This window comes from Aythya ferina (genome assembly GCF_964211825.1).
Source record: "Aythya ferina genome assembly, chromosome: 20".
NCBI lineage: Eukaryota > Metazoa > Chordata > Aves > Anseriformes > Anatidae > Aythya > Aythya ferina.
The window spans coordinates 4,365,623-4,381,317 of record NC_140318.1 but is presented as its reverse complement, the minus strand read 5'-3'; the positions used below and the strand labels follow the sequence as shown (position 1 = coordinate 4,381,317).

Below are 15,695 nucleotides of genomic sequence, written 5' to 3'. Positions count from 1 at the left end.
ACCAGCCCCTGCTGCCCACCAGCATCGCCGCTGCATCAAAGCCAAGGGAGAGCCCTGCTCCCGCTCAGCCTCCCCCCCAAACGAGGCAGCGCACGAAGGCGGCGCGTTCATCAGCGTCCCCCCCGTGCCCCCGGCCGCCTCTGCAGCCACCTCCCCGCCAGCCTCCCGGCCTCTGGTATGCGCTGCCAGCAATTAGCACCCGCGGGTATTTAATGGGGAGAGGAGCGGGGCCGGACGGCTCAGTCCGGGCAGGTGCTGGGGTGGCGCAGAGCGGGGCCAGGCGCTGGGCATCACCCGAGGCAGAAGGTGAGTGGCAGGCAGCCCCCAGGAGGGGATGGGGATGGGGTTGGGATTGGGTTTGGGGTTGGTGCACCTCATGGTGGCTTCCCGGAGTGGTTTGGCTTCATTCTAGGAGAGCCCAAAGCAATGGCAAGGTGCGGGTGAGGCCACGGAGCACCCCAAAGCAAAGCAGGGTGGGTCGGGGAGCTGGGTTTGGGTTCAGTGGGGCCCGCAGCAGGAGAGCCGAGCACCCACGGCCGCCCCGTGCTGCACAGAAGGGGCAGGGATCCCAGCCCCCATCGCCAGCGGTGACTTTTAAGGCAACATCTCCTGCGAGAAAAACAAAAAAAGGAAAGAAAACGCAGAAAACAAAAACGCCACTTCCCCTCTCTGAGCTTTTACAGCAGGAGGAAGGGGGCGGCGGAGGAGCCCTGCCGGTGCTGAAGGTCACCCCTGCGCTGCTCAGCCCACCCTGCTGCCTGCGGGGCGCCCCCGGCCCCATAAAGCTGGGGGTGGCGAGCACCTTCCCCTGCATTATCGGGGCGCCGCGGGTGGGAGCGGCGCATTTGGAGCCGAGCAGTGCTGAGGTGAAGGCACTTAAAGCCCTCCCCGCGGTGCCTCGAAGAGCAGCAGGAGGCTGCGGCTGCCACCGGCCCCGCTCACAGCCCGAGCCCGGGGCAGGAGCTGCGGGGCTGCAATTTGGGGGCACGGGGCCGCTGCCACCAAGGGGAGCGGGGTTGGGAGGAGACGGGGGTGCAGAGCGGCCCCCCCAGCAGGCTTGGAGGAGCCGGAGGGGTTTTCTGGCAGGTGCTGCGGCAGATTTTGGGGAGGGGCTGCTCTGTATCAGGACGAGGGCAGGCGATACTCACGCGGAGCGGGGCGGGGAGCGCGTGCCACCCGTCCGCAGCCCTTCTGCGGCCACGGGACCCAAGGATGCCGTGTTATTGACTGCATCCCTCCCTCGCTGTGCTTCCCCCAGATGAGAGCACCCTCCTCGCTGTCCTGCCTCTTCCTGCTGACCCTGGGGGCCTGCTTCCCCCCCGGCGAGCCGCAGCAGCCCCGGCACCCCGCCGAGGGACCCGCGCTCCAGCCCGGCTGCCGAGAAGAGTTGGTTGAGGCCCCCGGTCCCTGCTGGTGGCCAAATCCGAAGTGGAGGCGAAGCGAGGAGCTGAGCACCCTGCTCGGCATCGCCCGGGAGCTGCGGGGCTCCGGCACGTGGAGTGGGGGTCCCCGGGGGAGGCCGGGCACGCAGGAGGGTCCCGCACCGCTGGCGGCCGGGGGAGAGAAGCGAGGGGGCACCCTGGGGAACCTGGCCGAGGAGCTCAGCGGCTACAGCAGGAAGAAAGGCGGCTTCACCTTCCGATTCGGGAGGTGAGGGTGAGGGTTTGACCCCCCCGCGCACCTCCTGGAGGGAGCCCCGGGAGGTGTGCCGCGTCCCCTCCTCTCCTGCCACCTCGCCTGGGTTTGCTCGGACCGAAGGACGCCGCGGAGGAGCTGCTGTTGGGATTCCAGTGGGGAAATATGGGGGGCACCACGGCGGCTCCCCCAGCCCCAGGGGAGGAAGAGGAGGGTGCCCCACGTCCCCTCCCCGGGGACACGGCCCGTGCCAGGCTGGGGAGCAGTGGGGCTGGAGGATGGCAGGGGGGTGAGGGTGTGGGAACAGTCCCGGGGGGGCTGCCGGGAGCGGGGGTGTCCCCAGCACTGGCCGGTGAGCAGTCCCTCCAGCAGCAAATTCTGCTTCGTGTCAAGATGCCACTTAGGAGAGCTCCTGCCTGCAAACCAGGACAAAGCAGCGGGGTTCAGGAAAATCTTTCTTAGCCTCAAAAATCCCCACGGGAGCAGGCAAATCCGCCCCTGCATCGCCAGCCCCGAGCCGACGCAGAGACCCGTCCCCAGCGGGTGCCATGGCGATGACCAAGCTCCAGCATCCCCATCCCGGCACCCCGAGGCCTCCCCCAAAATCGGGCTCCTTCCTTCCCCGGTCCCCGCAGCCACCCCTGCCCAGCCCAGCAGCTGCAGGAGCCTCCAGGCGCGGGGATGCTGAAGCCCCCACCCCTGCCACTCCAAACCCCCCCTGCCAAAGGTACGGCTGGGGACAGAGCTCCCCAAAAAGCTCGCACACCCACGGCCGTGAAGAACAAGCTCCTCAGCGCCTGCCTTCTCCTCCTTTTTTTTTTTTTTTTCCTTTTTGGCAGATTTAGCTCTGCCAACGCCAACAGCGCCGTTTGCTCTTGTGCCTGCCGCCGCAGGCAGAGACATTCGCAATCAGCAGCCCGGCTCCCTGGCTCGCAGGCACCGAGGGCAAGTCAGGCGCCTAACGACCGCGAGTATTTCAGCGCAGGCACGGAAAACGCAGCAGGGCGATTACTTGCGAGCGCTAAATTGCGCCCTCAAAAAATCAAAGACGGTGTCAGGACTTGGTTGGAGGAGGAGAAAAAAAAAAAAAAAAAAAAAAAAACGGGGGAAAAAAATAAAAAAATCAGTCTCCGAGAGGCGCATTGTGATATCCAGCAGGCAGACAGCATTAACACCGCGCCGCGGGGCCGGCACGAGCTGCCAGTGGCAGGAGGAGGCTGTCCGTGGGTCAGGCAGGCGCTGGAGGATGGATGGATGGATGGACGGACAGAGGGACAGGCTGCCCTGGGGGCTGCAGAGGACTCCAGGCTTGCAGGGACACGGAGGACACCGCGGTTCGGTGCTGGTGTTTGGCACTGGGGGGTGCTGAGCCCGGCCTGGCCCCCAACCCCAAAATTTCCGGGCTCTCCTCGGCTCCTCCGGACCCCCTGCAGGAGCTGGACCAGGAGGGGGGGGAGCTCCATCAGTGTTTCTATGGCAACGTTTCTTTTTTTTTTTTTTTTTCCCTCCCCCCCCCCTTTCTTTGGAGTGTACAAATGGTCAATAAAGGCGCACTGATCAATTTTACCCGGTGCTGCTGAAGGGGGGGGGTCAGGGGAGGTTTTGGGAGCCCGGCTGGGGCCAGCAGAGCCCCGGCCCTGCAGCGCTGGGTGTCGTGGGGAAGGGGCTGGGAGCAGCAGGATGAAAGCTCTCCGTGCACGGCCCGGCTCTGAGCGAGGCACAAACCCCTTCCTGCAACTTACCCAAACGTCAAAGCCGGCGCTTTGACCGGGGAGGGGTAAAAAGGAATGGAAATGAATGGGAGAAGGGCTCAGCCCCCCGTGAAGCTCCCCGTTACCCTCCCCTGGGCCGGGTACAGCCCTGAGGACACCCCAGCCCCATTTCCACCCGTGGGCTCCATCCCGGAGGCTGCCCTGGGTCTCCCCTCGCCTCTCCCTGACCCAGAGCAGCCCTGCAGAGGGGCCAGAGAGCGCAACGCAAACCACAGGAACCCAGCAGAGGCTGTGTAGAGACAGAACCCGATGTAATTGTGTGCAGGAGACCCATAACGGGCGCTGCTGCTTCATAACTGGGTCACCCAGCACCGTGGCAGAGCACCCCAAGCCTCCTCTTGGGGCACCAGGGCTGTGCCGGGGGCACCTCGCTCCCCCAGCCCACCAGCAGCCCGCTCACACCCGATCCTCTCTGCAGTTCTGACACAGCTCAGGCACATTTTCCTCTCCTTTCATTGTGGAGGGATTATTGCCTGGCAAGGAGAGGCTCTCAGCTGGCCCCAGAGCATCCCCGGGCGGGCAGAGCTCCGTGCACCTGAGTGCCACTTGTCCTGCAGCACCCCTGCCCTGCCAGCCTTCCTTCAGCTGTTGAGATAAGAGTTGAGCGCAGAGCACTGACCACGTTTCCCATCTTATGACGAGCAGCTCGTCGGAAAAAAAATAAAGCAGGATGACATTAAAGGCAAACTTAAAAGAGCGAACATTGTAATTTCAAAGACACAAAAAGCAAAACAAAAACACAAACACAGCTATTTTTCCTCCGGAGCACTCTCACTTTCAAGCTCAATAGCCTTGAAAATTGGAGCAATCAAACTGTTAAATGCATCGATCTGTTAAATCAACTCCTACTGTACGTGGCTAAATTTAGCCCTGAATCCTGCTCCTGCACCCCCAACCCTGCGTGTCCCAGGGCTTTCCCCAGCCAGGACCCCCGACCTCTGCCATCCCACACCGTTCCCCCACGAGCAGGGTCGGGATCCCCAGGACGGTTGTGTTCAGGTCCCCTCACCATCTTCCCCCAGCCCCAAATTTGCCACCTACCAGTCTTTATGGCAGAGACGCAGACGAAGAGCAGCCTGGGCACTGATTTTTGCCACGGGTCACAGCCACAAACCAGCCAGGAGCCCCTTGCAGCTTTGAGCACGCATTTATCAGCCACCACCACCTGGCTGAAGAAGTTTTGAGCCTTGCCAAGTGCAGGCCGTTGAGTAATTTATGCTTGCCAACTGCAGCCTCCTGCTTCTTGTCATCTTTTCCAGGCTGACCTGGGAGCAGCCCGACACAGATGAGCCTCCTGGGAAGCCCCCACGTTCTCCTGCCTGCCAGATTTCACCTGGGAGTTTTTTTTGGGGGGTTAGAAATGGGGCAAGCAGGGTTGTAACCAACCCCAAAACATCACTCTGCATCTCCGCAGGACCTCAGGCACACCACTCACTGCCCTCGTTTCCTTCTCATCCCCTTTTGTTCGTGAGCATCTCCACGTAGCCAGCCGGAGGGCCCGGTTTGAAGCACAGCTCGGTACCCAGAGCCGATCCCTCCTTCGACGGGTGTTTGGAAACAAGACGGCTCCCAGATTTCAGACAGACACCTGCCCACCAACGGCAGCAGGATCACAGACCACAAGCAATTAACAGAATGTATAAAACCAAATCTACGATTTACATCCAACCCAAGACAACAGCAGAGCGTTTGCCTCAAAGCAGGTGATGGCAGTGTTTATTCCCTGCGTCTTTTTTTTCCTCTCCTGACTTTTCAGAGCTGGATCAGAGCGTGGAAACCTGCTGCTGCCTGCTCCGAGGGGCCCCGGCGAGCCGCTTCCACCGGGATCGACTCTTTTGGGATGGGGGCTCCCAGCAGAGGTAGCTGGGTTTGAAAATATTTGTTAACAGTCAGACACGGGTTTTCCTCAACATTGATTTATTTTTAAATATACTACGCGAGAGAGAACTGGAATAAAAAATAAATCAAAAAAAAAAAAAAAGAAAAAGAGAGGAAAGAGAGGAGGCAGGACTGGAAGTCGCGTACAGAAACCATCTGCACCGGACCGAGTTAAGGGGGAAACGACCCCCCGAAGTGTCACAGAGATGAAGGACAGAGCTATTTACACACTGTAAAAAAGACAAGTCTACAAAAGTGTGTAATAACGAGATACAAATGTATAATATAGTGGCACAATATGTTATCAAAGTAAAAACAGTACCTCCAGGAAAGAGACAGTCCAAGTTGTTTTTTTTTTTTTTTTTTTTTTTTTTTTCTTCTCTTTTCCTTACATTTTAAAGGCAGCCTGTGGCAGAAGTGTGTAGTTTCTTTTAAACATTTGTCACGTGTTAAGTCATGGCTGGCTGTGAGGGCGAGAAGTGGCGTGAACACACAAGAGTGAACTACTGGAAATCATATACAAAACAAACAGTCCCAAAGAGAACAGAATAAAATACAATGGAAGGCAATTAGTGTTTCCGATACACAAGAGGGGCCACAAGAGTTACAGGGGGACAGGACATAGAAAATGCCTTTTTTTTTTTTTTTTTTTCTTTTTCTTTCTCTTGTTTGGAACTGTTAAAGAGTTAAATTGCACTGTTAATAGCCCTAAACCTTGTTCTTTCACTATGGTCACGAGTCACAGTTAGTTCCCAGTCGTGCTGCGTTAGTCGGGAAGGTTTCAGGACCTTGGGAAGGAAGCCCAGGAGCCCTGCCGGCAGCTTCCTCGGGAGACCTACCCAAAGAGAGGTGCCTGCAGTCTTCACAGCTCCTTGTACGACGCTGGGTGGAACGAAGCACGAAGGCAGCGATGGTTTCAACCCCTAAGCACTGGCAGCTGAGCTCTTGGAGGGGACCCGGCGCTGGGCTGGCAAGGGCAGCACCGCGGCCCCGCAAAGCACCGGGCTGTACAGGAGCGCAGAAACCAGGTCCCATCTTTGCTCACAGCATACAAAAAAGGCTGGAAATTCACCTAGAGGAAAAGCAGTTCTTGCCCATCCGCGATGCGCAAGCTCAACTGAAGCAACTGCTGGAGGCACAGTGGTATCTTTGAACTCACCCTAAGCTATCCCCTCCCGTCACTGACGGAGCGATGCCTTGCTCAGCACCAGCCCACTGCTCCCAGGCCTGCTCTGCAGCCCTCCACCCCAATTAACGCTGGGTGTAACGAGAGGGCAGCAGCAACGTCCTTCTTTGGACCTTTCCAGTCCGATATCGCTGCCGGGGAGACCTGCAGGCAGGCTCCCGTGCCACTAGGTGAGCGGGTGCTGGCTCCAACGCTTGGAGCCCCAGCAACTCACCCGGGCTCAACAACGTTCAGAAAATGCTGAAAACACAGATACAGAGGGCAGCAGGTGGAATCGGAGGAAGGATTTGGGTAAACATCACTTGTAGCATTCTAGCTTTTTTAAAAGTTACCTTAAGGACTCCCCCCCCCTCCTCTCCCCAAGCTCCAGGTGTGTTGCATTGCTGCCAGGTAAATGTCGGATTCGGGGACATGCTGCAACTCTCCCGAGACACGCCATGGTTATATTGCTAGTCAAACACCAGTCCTGGGAGCAGGGCAGAGGGAGGGCATGGAAATGCAGTAGGAAGTCCTCCTGAGGAGGCTGGCATCTCAGTGTCCATCAGTCTGGCGTCAGTCTTAGCAGTCCAGCCAGAGCAATAAAATATTAATAAAAAGGCATGATGTGACATCAGCATTCAGACTTGTAGTCCACAAGGCAGGAACTCCACAGATAAGACGATTACGAGTAAATGAAACGCAGGGAATCTGGGCCAAGAGGGTGGAAAGTGCCTCTTGAGCACAGCCCTGCTCTTTGGAGCTGGGGCACCCACAAACAGCCTGTGGCTTTTGCACAGCCCTGTCCTGAACGCCCCAGTCCTTTGTCAGTCCACACACGCTGTTACTCTCTCAACAGTTGACTTTGGCCCACTGTGATTTATTTGTTGTTTTTTTTTTTTTTAAACCTGGCTTCTGCTACCTCTGAACAATGTCGCTGATTTCTTTCACCGAACTGAGAAGTTTGCTAAAGTCCTGGGTGGCTGCAGGACCACTGCCAGCCGTGGCTGGGCAGATCTGAAGCTCCCGTAGGTTGTTCTCCAGCTTATTGATGGCCTCCCGAAAGGCAAATTTGTTCCGCATCTGCTGAATGGAGTCCACGTAGCTCACGCAGAAGGTGTAGAGGTTCTTGCCGGCCTCCAAGACAGTGCTGTGGCTCGCCATTTGTTCCGAGTTCTTGCTGATGGCGAGCCGGAGGGCCTCCGTGCTTTCCAGCACCACCCCTTTGGTGATGGTGCCGCTGGCGATCCTCTCCGGGGGCTGCCGGGTCTTCCGCAGGGACACCCTGGTGGATATGAGAGGGATGAAGGCTGTAGACGACGGCTGCTCCCCGCCTGGGGCGGAGGGCACAGAGGAGGAGGAGGCAGCTGGGGTGGCCGTGCTCAGCAGCAGCTTGGTGGAGGACTGTGGCTTTGGTACGGAGGGGATCCCCAGCTTCTTCACGCCTTCCCCGGGCTGGTTTGGCTTGAGGGCGTCGCCGCTGGCAGCATCTGCAACCTGAGTCGACTGTTTGGATTTCGGACCCGACATCGCATCTGCTGCTGCTTCGTGGCTGGGGCTGTGAGCCACTTTTCCAGCCTTGCCGACGGAGGACGAAGAGAGGGGAAGCGGAGGGGCTGGCTTCAGCTTCGCTAACTTCCCTTTGTCCTTCCCTGCCGACTCCGAGGTCTGCTTGAGCCTCCTCAGCCGGGGCTCCTCAGAAGCCTTGTTGGCACCTGCAAACCCAGCGGAGTTGGGTTTGGCAGCAGAACCTTGGTCCGTTGTCACAGTGGTACCTAAGGCACTGGATTTGACCCCATCGTCCTTGTGCAGCACGCTGGAGGAAGGAGGGGCGGCAGGCTGCCTACGGCCGAGTTTCGGCGTCAGAGTCGGAGGGCTGGAGCCAGGACTCGACTCCGCGTCTTTGAAGACGTCGTCGCCGGTCTCTTCGTTTTTCTTAAGCAGCCGTGGAGGAGGGGTCACCGTCCCCCTGACAGCAACGTCAGTCTTGGCCTCGTTTGCCCGCTTCCGAGGCAGCGCTGGCTTTTCGCTCTTGTGTCCCCCGAAAGTGGAGGAATCAAACTGGCGTCCCGTGGACTGCAGATCCCGAGGCAGAGTCACGGATTTCCACTCGGTGTCCTTGGCTCCGTGGGGCACGCAGGAGGCTGAGCAGGACCTTAGGAAACGCTTGCTGGAGTTGGAACTGCTCTCCTCCTCGCCAGCCACCCCCCGACTGATGCTCATCGTGCTGGACTTCTTCCGTAAGTGGGGAGATAAAAATCCGGAGTTCCCGGCCACGACCCCGTTGGTGACACCGGCCCCGTTGCTCGGGCCCTGAAATTTGGAGGGGTCACCTGCATCTGCGGGAGGCGTGGTGAAAGCCCCGTTGCCAGCATCCCTGCCCTCCTCCTCCCCGCCCGCCCTGCGGTCTGAGTGGCCGTCCATCTCTCTGAAGGAGCTGCTCCGCTTCGGAGGGGTAGGGGCAGTCTTCTTCTTCTTCTTGATAAGGGCACTGAAGAGGTTGGGCTTCTTGTCTTTCGGAAGCAGCCTCTCGTCTTCGTTCAAGCTGCTCTCCAGAGCCACCCTCTCCTTCCGCGGGAGCAAGGGGGAAATGGCAGGCTCGTGGTCCAGAGGGTCTGCAAGGGAAAGAAGAGAGGCTGCTGAGCTGCGCCTCAACAGGCAGGACGAGCTGGTTGCTTCCTGGATCAAACCACCGCAGCACCTCCAAAAAGGTGCAGGTTCCACAAGGAAAGCCAGCTTCAGATCAGGAATAAAGCAAGCACAGCTACGCTGAAGCCTAGGCTGAATGAATGCGGTGCCTAATCCTACAAGCACTCCTTCCTGAGGTGGCCAATATAGGGTTTGGCTGCCAAAGGACTTTCCCTGTAGGCTTCTGATTTAAACAGCAACATCCAAACACCAACTGCTTATGTTCAGATTCCCACCCTAGCATCCGGAGAGTTGTCTAAGCTTCATCCTGAGGAGAAGATAAATATAAAGAGGCCTTTTCTTTGGTCCCTGAGCTGTTGCTGCCTTCGGAACAGCTGACCCTCTGAATTAATAGGACATCTCCGCAAACCCACCTCAATCCCCAGGCTCCTCGTTCATTTAGATTCTGATACTCCTAACCTCCTTCCCTGATACCAGCCTTCACGGGGAATGGAAATAACTTTTTTCACAAGCAGAAATCAAGACATCCCTTGACAGCTGAATGCTTCAGGTCACCGCGCCGCAAAGATGGTCAGTTCTGTACAATAAGGGAGGATAACAGCCTCCTTCAGCAGGACCCCGCCAGGAGGAAATGCTGGGGTGACCCTTTCTCCAGTTACAAGAGGTATTTAAAAATGAATTGTGGTTTATAATAAATTTTTACAGAGTCCTGAAGGGCTCTGCATTTGACTGACTGGGGGTCTCATTCTAGGTCAGGCACTCCGACGGCATGCTAATTCGAGAGAGGAATGCCTTTAGGGTGGCAGGTACGTGTACAGCCCGAGCAGGTAGCAGAGGGAGATGAAGCAGAGACAGGGAGGAAGACGATGCTTCTTAGCAGAGCAAAGCAGCAGCTTTCACTAAGTTTTGGCTTCCAGACTCTGGCGTGCTATGAAAACACTGACAGCTGAAGAGGAATCAGCAATAAAGCTTCAGTGTGAAATACATATTTTTTTCACAAGAAAGAATGAAATAATTCCCAGCATAGTGTTAAATTCATATTATTCCTGCTGCACTCGAAGCTTTCAAAGCCCTTAAGTATTTAAATGAAGTTATTTTACTTCAAAGCTCGTAATAGCAGGCAATTATATTTCCTATATACGGCAGGCTGGATTTACCACTGGTCTTCAACACTGTGTTGTATTAATTGAGTTACAACAAAAAATACGGGCATACTGTGCTCATTATTCTTACCTTTTTACAAAAGAAGCAGAAGAGTCCTTTCATTTTCATTAGAAAACTAAGTTGCTTTATAAATCAGTGTTTCCAAGCCCTCCTGTAAATAACCTTCCTTTCTGTTTAAGTCACTGACACTTTCTTTTTCCCAGATTTTACATTCCCTCTTGTATTTTTTTATTTTTTTCCTTTGTCTAGACATACATTTGCTACTGATACACGAGCTACTAGGTGAGTTTGTCATTACAGAAAAAAGGTCAGTTACATAAATGGTCATGTAAGGCGTGCTTACCAGAAGCTGGAAAAAAGAATGTATTTTGTTTTATCTTGTTATTTTTCAAACGATCTGGATACAAACCTTCTGTATAAATTCAGTGTTTTACCGCTGCTTTTATTACCCCAAAATGGAAGGTAAGTGCTTGAAGACACTGATTGAATAGAGTTTAATTTCATGGAAGATTCTGTAAATATCTCCTTGTCCCTTGCTGAAATTCTGTTTGGTAGATGCCAAGAGTAATACTCTTCAGCACTACGAGCACAAACCTGCTACGATGAAACACTGAAGAAACCTCTCTTACGGGGCTTGCTAAACCTGAGCAATCGTCCTGCTTTAAATTATGCAGAGCCGTAGTGTAAAGAGCCTTGAACACAGCACATTTCCCAGCACTCGGATGCAGTGGGAGATCCCACTGATAGCTCCTACCAGGGAATGGGAAGAGAATATGATCAGAGAGCTCTGTGCTCAGGCTCTGGTCTATGGGGAGCTGTAGGAGACAGCCATTAAGTTAAAACGACTCCTAGGGCTTCTCTAAGCAACAGCAGGTATAGCGCCAGTCCCTCAGCCAGCTAAGCATTCACACTCCCAGATGCTGTGTGTTTGTATCTGGTCCCAGGATTAACAGCCCTCCTTTCTGTGAAAAAAAATGAGAAAAGGAGCTCTGAACCCGAAGTGATCTCGGCAGCGTGTCACCCAGCACAATACTGATCCACAAAGGTGGCGCCTGCTTTTAGACACTGCTTTTCCTAGGTGAAGACCTGGACGTGCATTTTGTTTTCCCCTGTATTTCCTGCAGGAATAATGACTTTAATTAAAACCTACCACATTCCCCCTGGCCTCGAGCATGTGCAGTCTCCAAACCCTCGTTGGCATCTTTGCTTTCAGCAGCTCTCCTTGACGTTCGTGTTTTGGTTGGTAACTCTGGGGCCTGGAGGAAATTGCTCACGACGCTCCTCATGCCCTTCTTTCCCAATTCCTTCTCCACCTCTGCAATACACAGACGACAAAAAAATCACTATAATAGACAGAATATCATACTGCTCAGAGTTAATTACACAAAAGAAAAGCCAACACCACCAAGCAGAAGTTCCCTAAGGTTGTTCAGCCATTTGGCCCTTTAAAATCAGACCCAGAAGAAGCCCCCACGTGAGTGTGTGGCTGCTTTCTACACCGTTTACACCAGGCACTGGAACCCATGGCTGAGTGTCACCACAAAGCAGCCTGTAAGCTACATGTAAAGGACACGAGTGTCCCCGTCCCATCCCTGGAGCTGCCTGCCCCAAGACCTACCGTCCGATATGCTGGATTCCTGAAACATCGTCTCAAATGCCTGATGGATCTCAGCAAAGGAAGGCCTGTCGGAGGGGCTCCACTGCCAGCCTGCAAAAACACCACGGCTCAGAAGTGCCCACCAGCGCTGGACATTTGTCACACTATGCCAGGAGGTGCCAGCTACCACCGATCCCTTTTTAGAAAATGGTCGAGAGAAAATACCAACGTGGAAATCTGATTTGAAGGGTGCTGGGTGTCAGCAAGCACCACTGAGCCGAAGTAACAGTAGGTGCTGAGCACCCCTGGAAGAAAAAAAACTATCGCACTACAGAAGTCCTGTACCAAAAGGCCACAGTGGAAGAGCAACGCCAGTCCCTTAAGAAGCCTAACAAACTCCTGCTTCACCCTTGGAGCTCAAGCCTTTTGTTAAGCTGTCAGGAAAAAGGAGACAGAAAACACTGAGCTGCACAACAACCCCCTCCCGAAGGCCCACGTACTCCCAGCAGAGGATGGCTGGCTTCGCACTGCTTTCATCCTCTGGGGAAAGCGGTCTGAAGCAAGCATTTCTGCACAGTTCTGCATCTCCACTACAACTGGCAGAGGGCTTCTTGTGTCTGGCTGCGTGTGGCCAGATCCTGGCTCTCCTACTGCGTCTCTGCAGAGCTAAACAGCAGCATTTCCATCTGCAGGGCTGGAGGAAACTTACACGCTCTCATGAGCTCATAGACTTTCTCAGGACAGCCTTCGGGGCGCTCCATGCGGTAGTCTTTCTCCAACAGCTCATAGACTTGAGACAGGTCAATCCCGGGGTACGGGGACATGCCGTAGGTCGCGATTTCCCACAGCAGAACACCAAAAGCTGCAGTGGGGGAAAGAAAAAAAAAAAATCGATAAGCTTTGTTTTCATTTTCAATTCGAGAGGATGTTTAGTGGGAGTAGTCACTAAACAGTGCTGCACTTAAACCAGCTCTGGGTGGCTCAGATCCCATGCTCGGCAGCAGCTTAAATGTTAAAGCAGCGTAACGAGCCTCGTCACCAGCACAGACGAGTTTCCTGAGATATGACAGGGTAGAATTAGACTAATTTTCAATGTATCAGTTGTCTCAAACCTGAACGCCTTGAGATCCTTCAAGTCCTATTAAAGGCACAATTAAAAGACTTCACAGTGGATTAGCTGAAACTGTTTCGCTGCTGCACTGCAGTCTCTCTCTCAATTTGACAGCTCCTCTCATCTGCAGCCTCTCCCTAGAGGACTCGCACGTTTTAATAGCTCGGTGGTTTTTGGGGCACCCCTGTTTAGCTGCAGACTGGAGGGGAAACCAGGGACCCAGCAGTGAGAGGAGATTTTCAGCAGTTGCTACGAAGGAGACAATGGAGGGGGTGAGATATTTTGGTCACGGGGAAAGCTGAAGAGTCAAAAGGGAGAGCACAAAAAGGTTTGAAGCCAGGCGAGGCGTTCAAGTCCCAGAACCCGGTGCAGGTCAGCGCCAGGGTCAGGCAGCTAACCCAGGAGTCAGGCATGCAGAATAGACTCAACACCAGTTCAGCAACCTGCATGTAATTAGTTCAGTCACCCTATTCTGGCCTCAAACTGAAGAGAAAGCGATTACAATTCTGCATAAGTAAGGAAATCACATCACATTACATGGTAACACCACCAAGGGCAATTTACATTAGACATTTCTATGCACAATTTTCTTTGATTTCTGTCTCGAGGCAGCGAGGTGAAAAGCATCCAAACCCTGGCATGGCCAGCAGCAGCCGTGGCCTCTGGGGATGGCTGGCGTGCTCCAGTCAGATCCCTTAATCCACCGCTCTGCAAGGTTACACTAACCTTAATTAAAGACACCCAATATCCTTTCGGAAATTCCCCGAGTACTCCGCTGTTTAAATATGACAGGGATCCCTACAGCCCCACCAGCAATTCAGCAGCATCCTGAGGACTGTGGCAGGTGACCAGCAACAGCCAGCGCCATCCCATGCCAGCCCAGAGCAGGAGAAACACCTTGCTCAGCACACAGACCTCAGCAGGGTTGTCCTCTGCCATCTCTGGAAGGTTTTCTATCAGTCGTCCCCTAAAAGTTCCTTCAAAATGAAGCCTTTCTCCGCACCGTTTCCTCCAATCTGCAGAAAACTTCACTGCTGCTTTCCTACTGCCTGCTCTTTTTATATATATATATAAAAGATGCTCAGGATAACAGTTCTCAAGTGCCCTTGGGACCAAGTCCCACCAACTTCTATCTTATGTCACCGGGCACTTTTGAGAATTTGACCAACAGCTATGGCAGAGATATAAAATCCAAAGAAAGGCTGATAAAAAGTACAATGAAATTTTCTACAGTCAGATTTGATAGAATTTAGCTCCATTTAGCTAAGCCTAGTCTTATCACCAGCACCTCAGGGCTCTTCAATAACCATTTGTCATCAAATTTTCTCTCTGTTTCTGCTCATCTCATTCCAAAGATTATTCTTTTAAAATGCAGAAAGACGAGCTCGGAGCTATCACCAGACAGATATACACATAATTTTTTAACATAAAAATGAACCAGATTCTCCCTTTCCTCCATAAAGTAGTTTGAAACTTCCTGGCTATATCACAATATATTGCTTCATAGCTCTGTGCCAGGACTCTATCAAGTCAGCAGCACTGGTGCCCTCCAGCCCCATTCCAGACATTTCTCTAAACACTACAGCATCCTTTATTTTCATACTTGCCAACGACTCAAACACACAAAGCCAGGTCTGCATCCTCAGTTTTCCACTCAAGGACTGAATTTGCACAGATTCATCCCTGAACTCTGACAAGCTCACAGAACAGCACGGCTCACGCCAGGGAACGCGCTCTCTCCTGAAACGTTTCACGGTGTACTCATTGCACAGCCCTGCAACAGAAGGCTACACAAGGCTATAATCCCAATTTGTTTGTACGTAAAATTCTTACCCCAGACATCAGATTTAATGGAGAATTTGTTGTAGGCCAGGCTTTCTGGTGCAGTCCACTTGATTGGGAATTTTGCTCCAGCGTGGGCTGTGTACGTGTCGCCTGTCATCAGCCTGCTCAGGCCAAAGTCTGCCACCTTCACCAAGTGGTTCTCCCCTACAAGGCAGTTTCTGGCAGCGAGGTCCCTAAAAACAAGAACAAAACCAGGCAATGAGTGGTCTGTCATCTCCCTTTTGGCAACAGCAAGGAAACTTGCTGTTCCCGAAGAAGCCTGGGCCTGCATGTGATTATTTAGATCAGAGTATTACACAGAAATTATGGAGTTCTGCATACATGCAAGAGGTAAAGTGATTTTCCATTCCGGCTTTGTAAGACTGTCATCCAAACTTTTTTTTTTTTCTTAATGTGAAGTGAAAGCTTCAAGAAGCCCCCTCACTTTCAATAAAAGCTGCCACCCTCAGGATAAAAATAATTTTAAGAAATGTCAGTGCTCAAGTTATCAATAGCCGAGGATGAGCGCTGAATTAAAGTAGTTGCGATGCCTCGCTTCTTGCCCACCTCTCCAACACTTCCATCACCCCAGACAACACCAGTCCCTCTCTAGAATTCTTCTTCCAGTCCCTGTTCGACTACCAGGTTTAATCCCCAGCTATGCTCTCCTTCCTCCTAAGAACACCACATCTTACAACGCAATGTTTTCACAGCCAACACAAAAATGTCATCGGTGACCATATGGACAGCTCGGTGAAAAAGCAGCAACCCCAGCTGCCTTGCCAAGGAGGCAGAAGAAAGCCTGCGTGGGCAGCTGCAAGACAACAGTTTCTTCTCACCCTTTCAGTTCAAAGCCCTAATCTTCCAACAGGAGAGATTTTGGCCTTTTCAAACCTATTGTGG

General features: G+C 53.6%; 2 protein-coding genes across 4 annotated transcripts in view; one reads left to right on the top strand and one right to left on the bottom strand.

Moving 5' to 3' along the window:
• Positions 1–219: 219 nt before the first annotated feature.
• QRFP (pyroglutamylated RFamide peptide) lies at positions 220–1,654 on the top strand (the record flags this gene model as incomplete). Its single annotated transcript, XM_084494603.1, has 2 exons — positions 220–306; positions 1,259–1,654. Exon 2 carries the CDS (start codon positions 1,259–1,261, stop codon positions 1,652–1,654), a length of 396 nt encoding a protein of 131 aa, XP_084350729.1. The 5' UTR covers positions 220–306.
• A 3,887-nt stretch (positions 1,655–5,541) lies between these two features.
• The window catches only part of ABL1 (ABL proto-oncogene 1, non-receptor tyrosine kinase), a 69,592-nt gene continuing 59,438 nt past the window's right edge, over positions 5,542–15,695 (bottom strand). For all 3 annotated transcript variants that reach the window (XM_084494125.1, XM_084494126.1, XM_084494127.1), the window contains 5 exons: positions 14,802–14,986; positions 12,567–12,719; positions 11,879–11,968; positions 11,411–11,575; positions 5,542–9,062 (listed from right to left, as the gene is read on the bottom strand). In XM_084494125.1, coding sequence (XP_084350251.1) covers positions 7,366–9,062; positions 11,411–11,575; positions 11,879–11,968; positions 12,567–12,719; positions 14,802–14,986 — 2,290 coding nt within the window. In that variant the 3' untranslated portion in view covers positions 5,542–7,365. The remainder of the gene's footprint in view (positions 9,063–11,410; positions 11,576–11,878; positions 11,969–12,566; positions 12,720–14,801; positions 14,987–15,695) is intronic.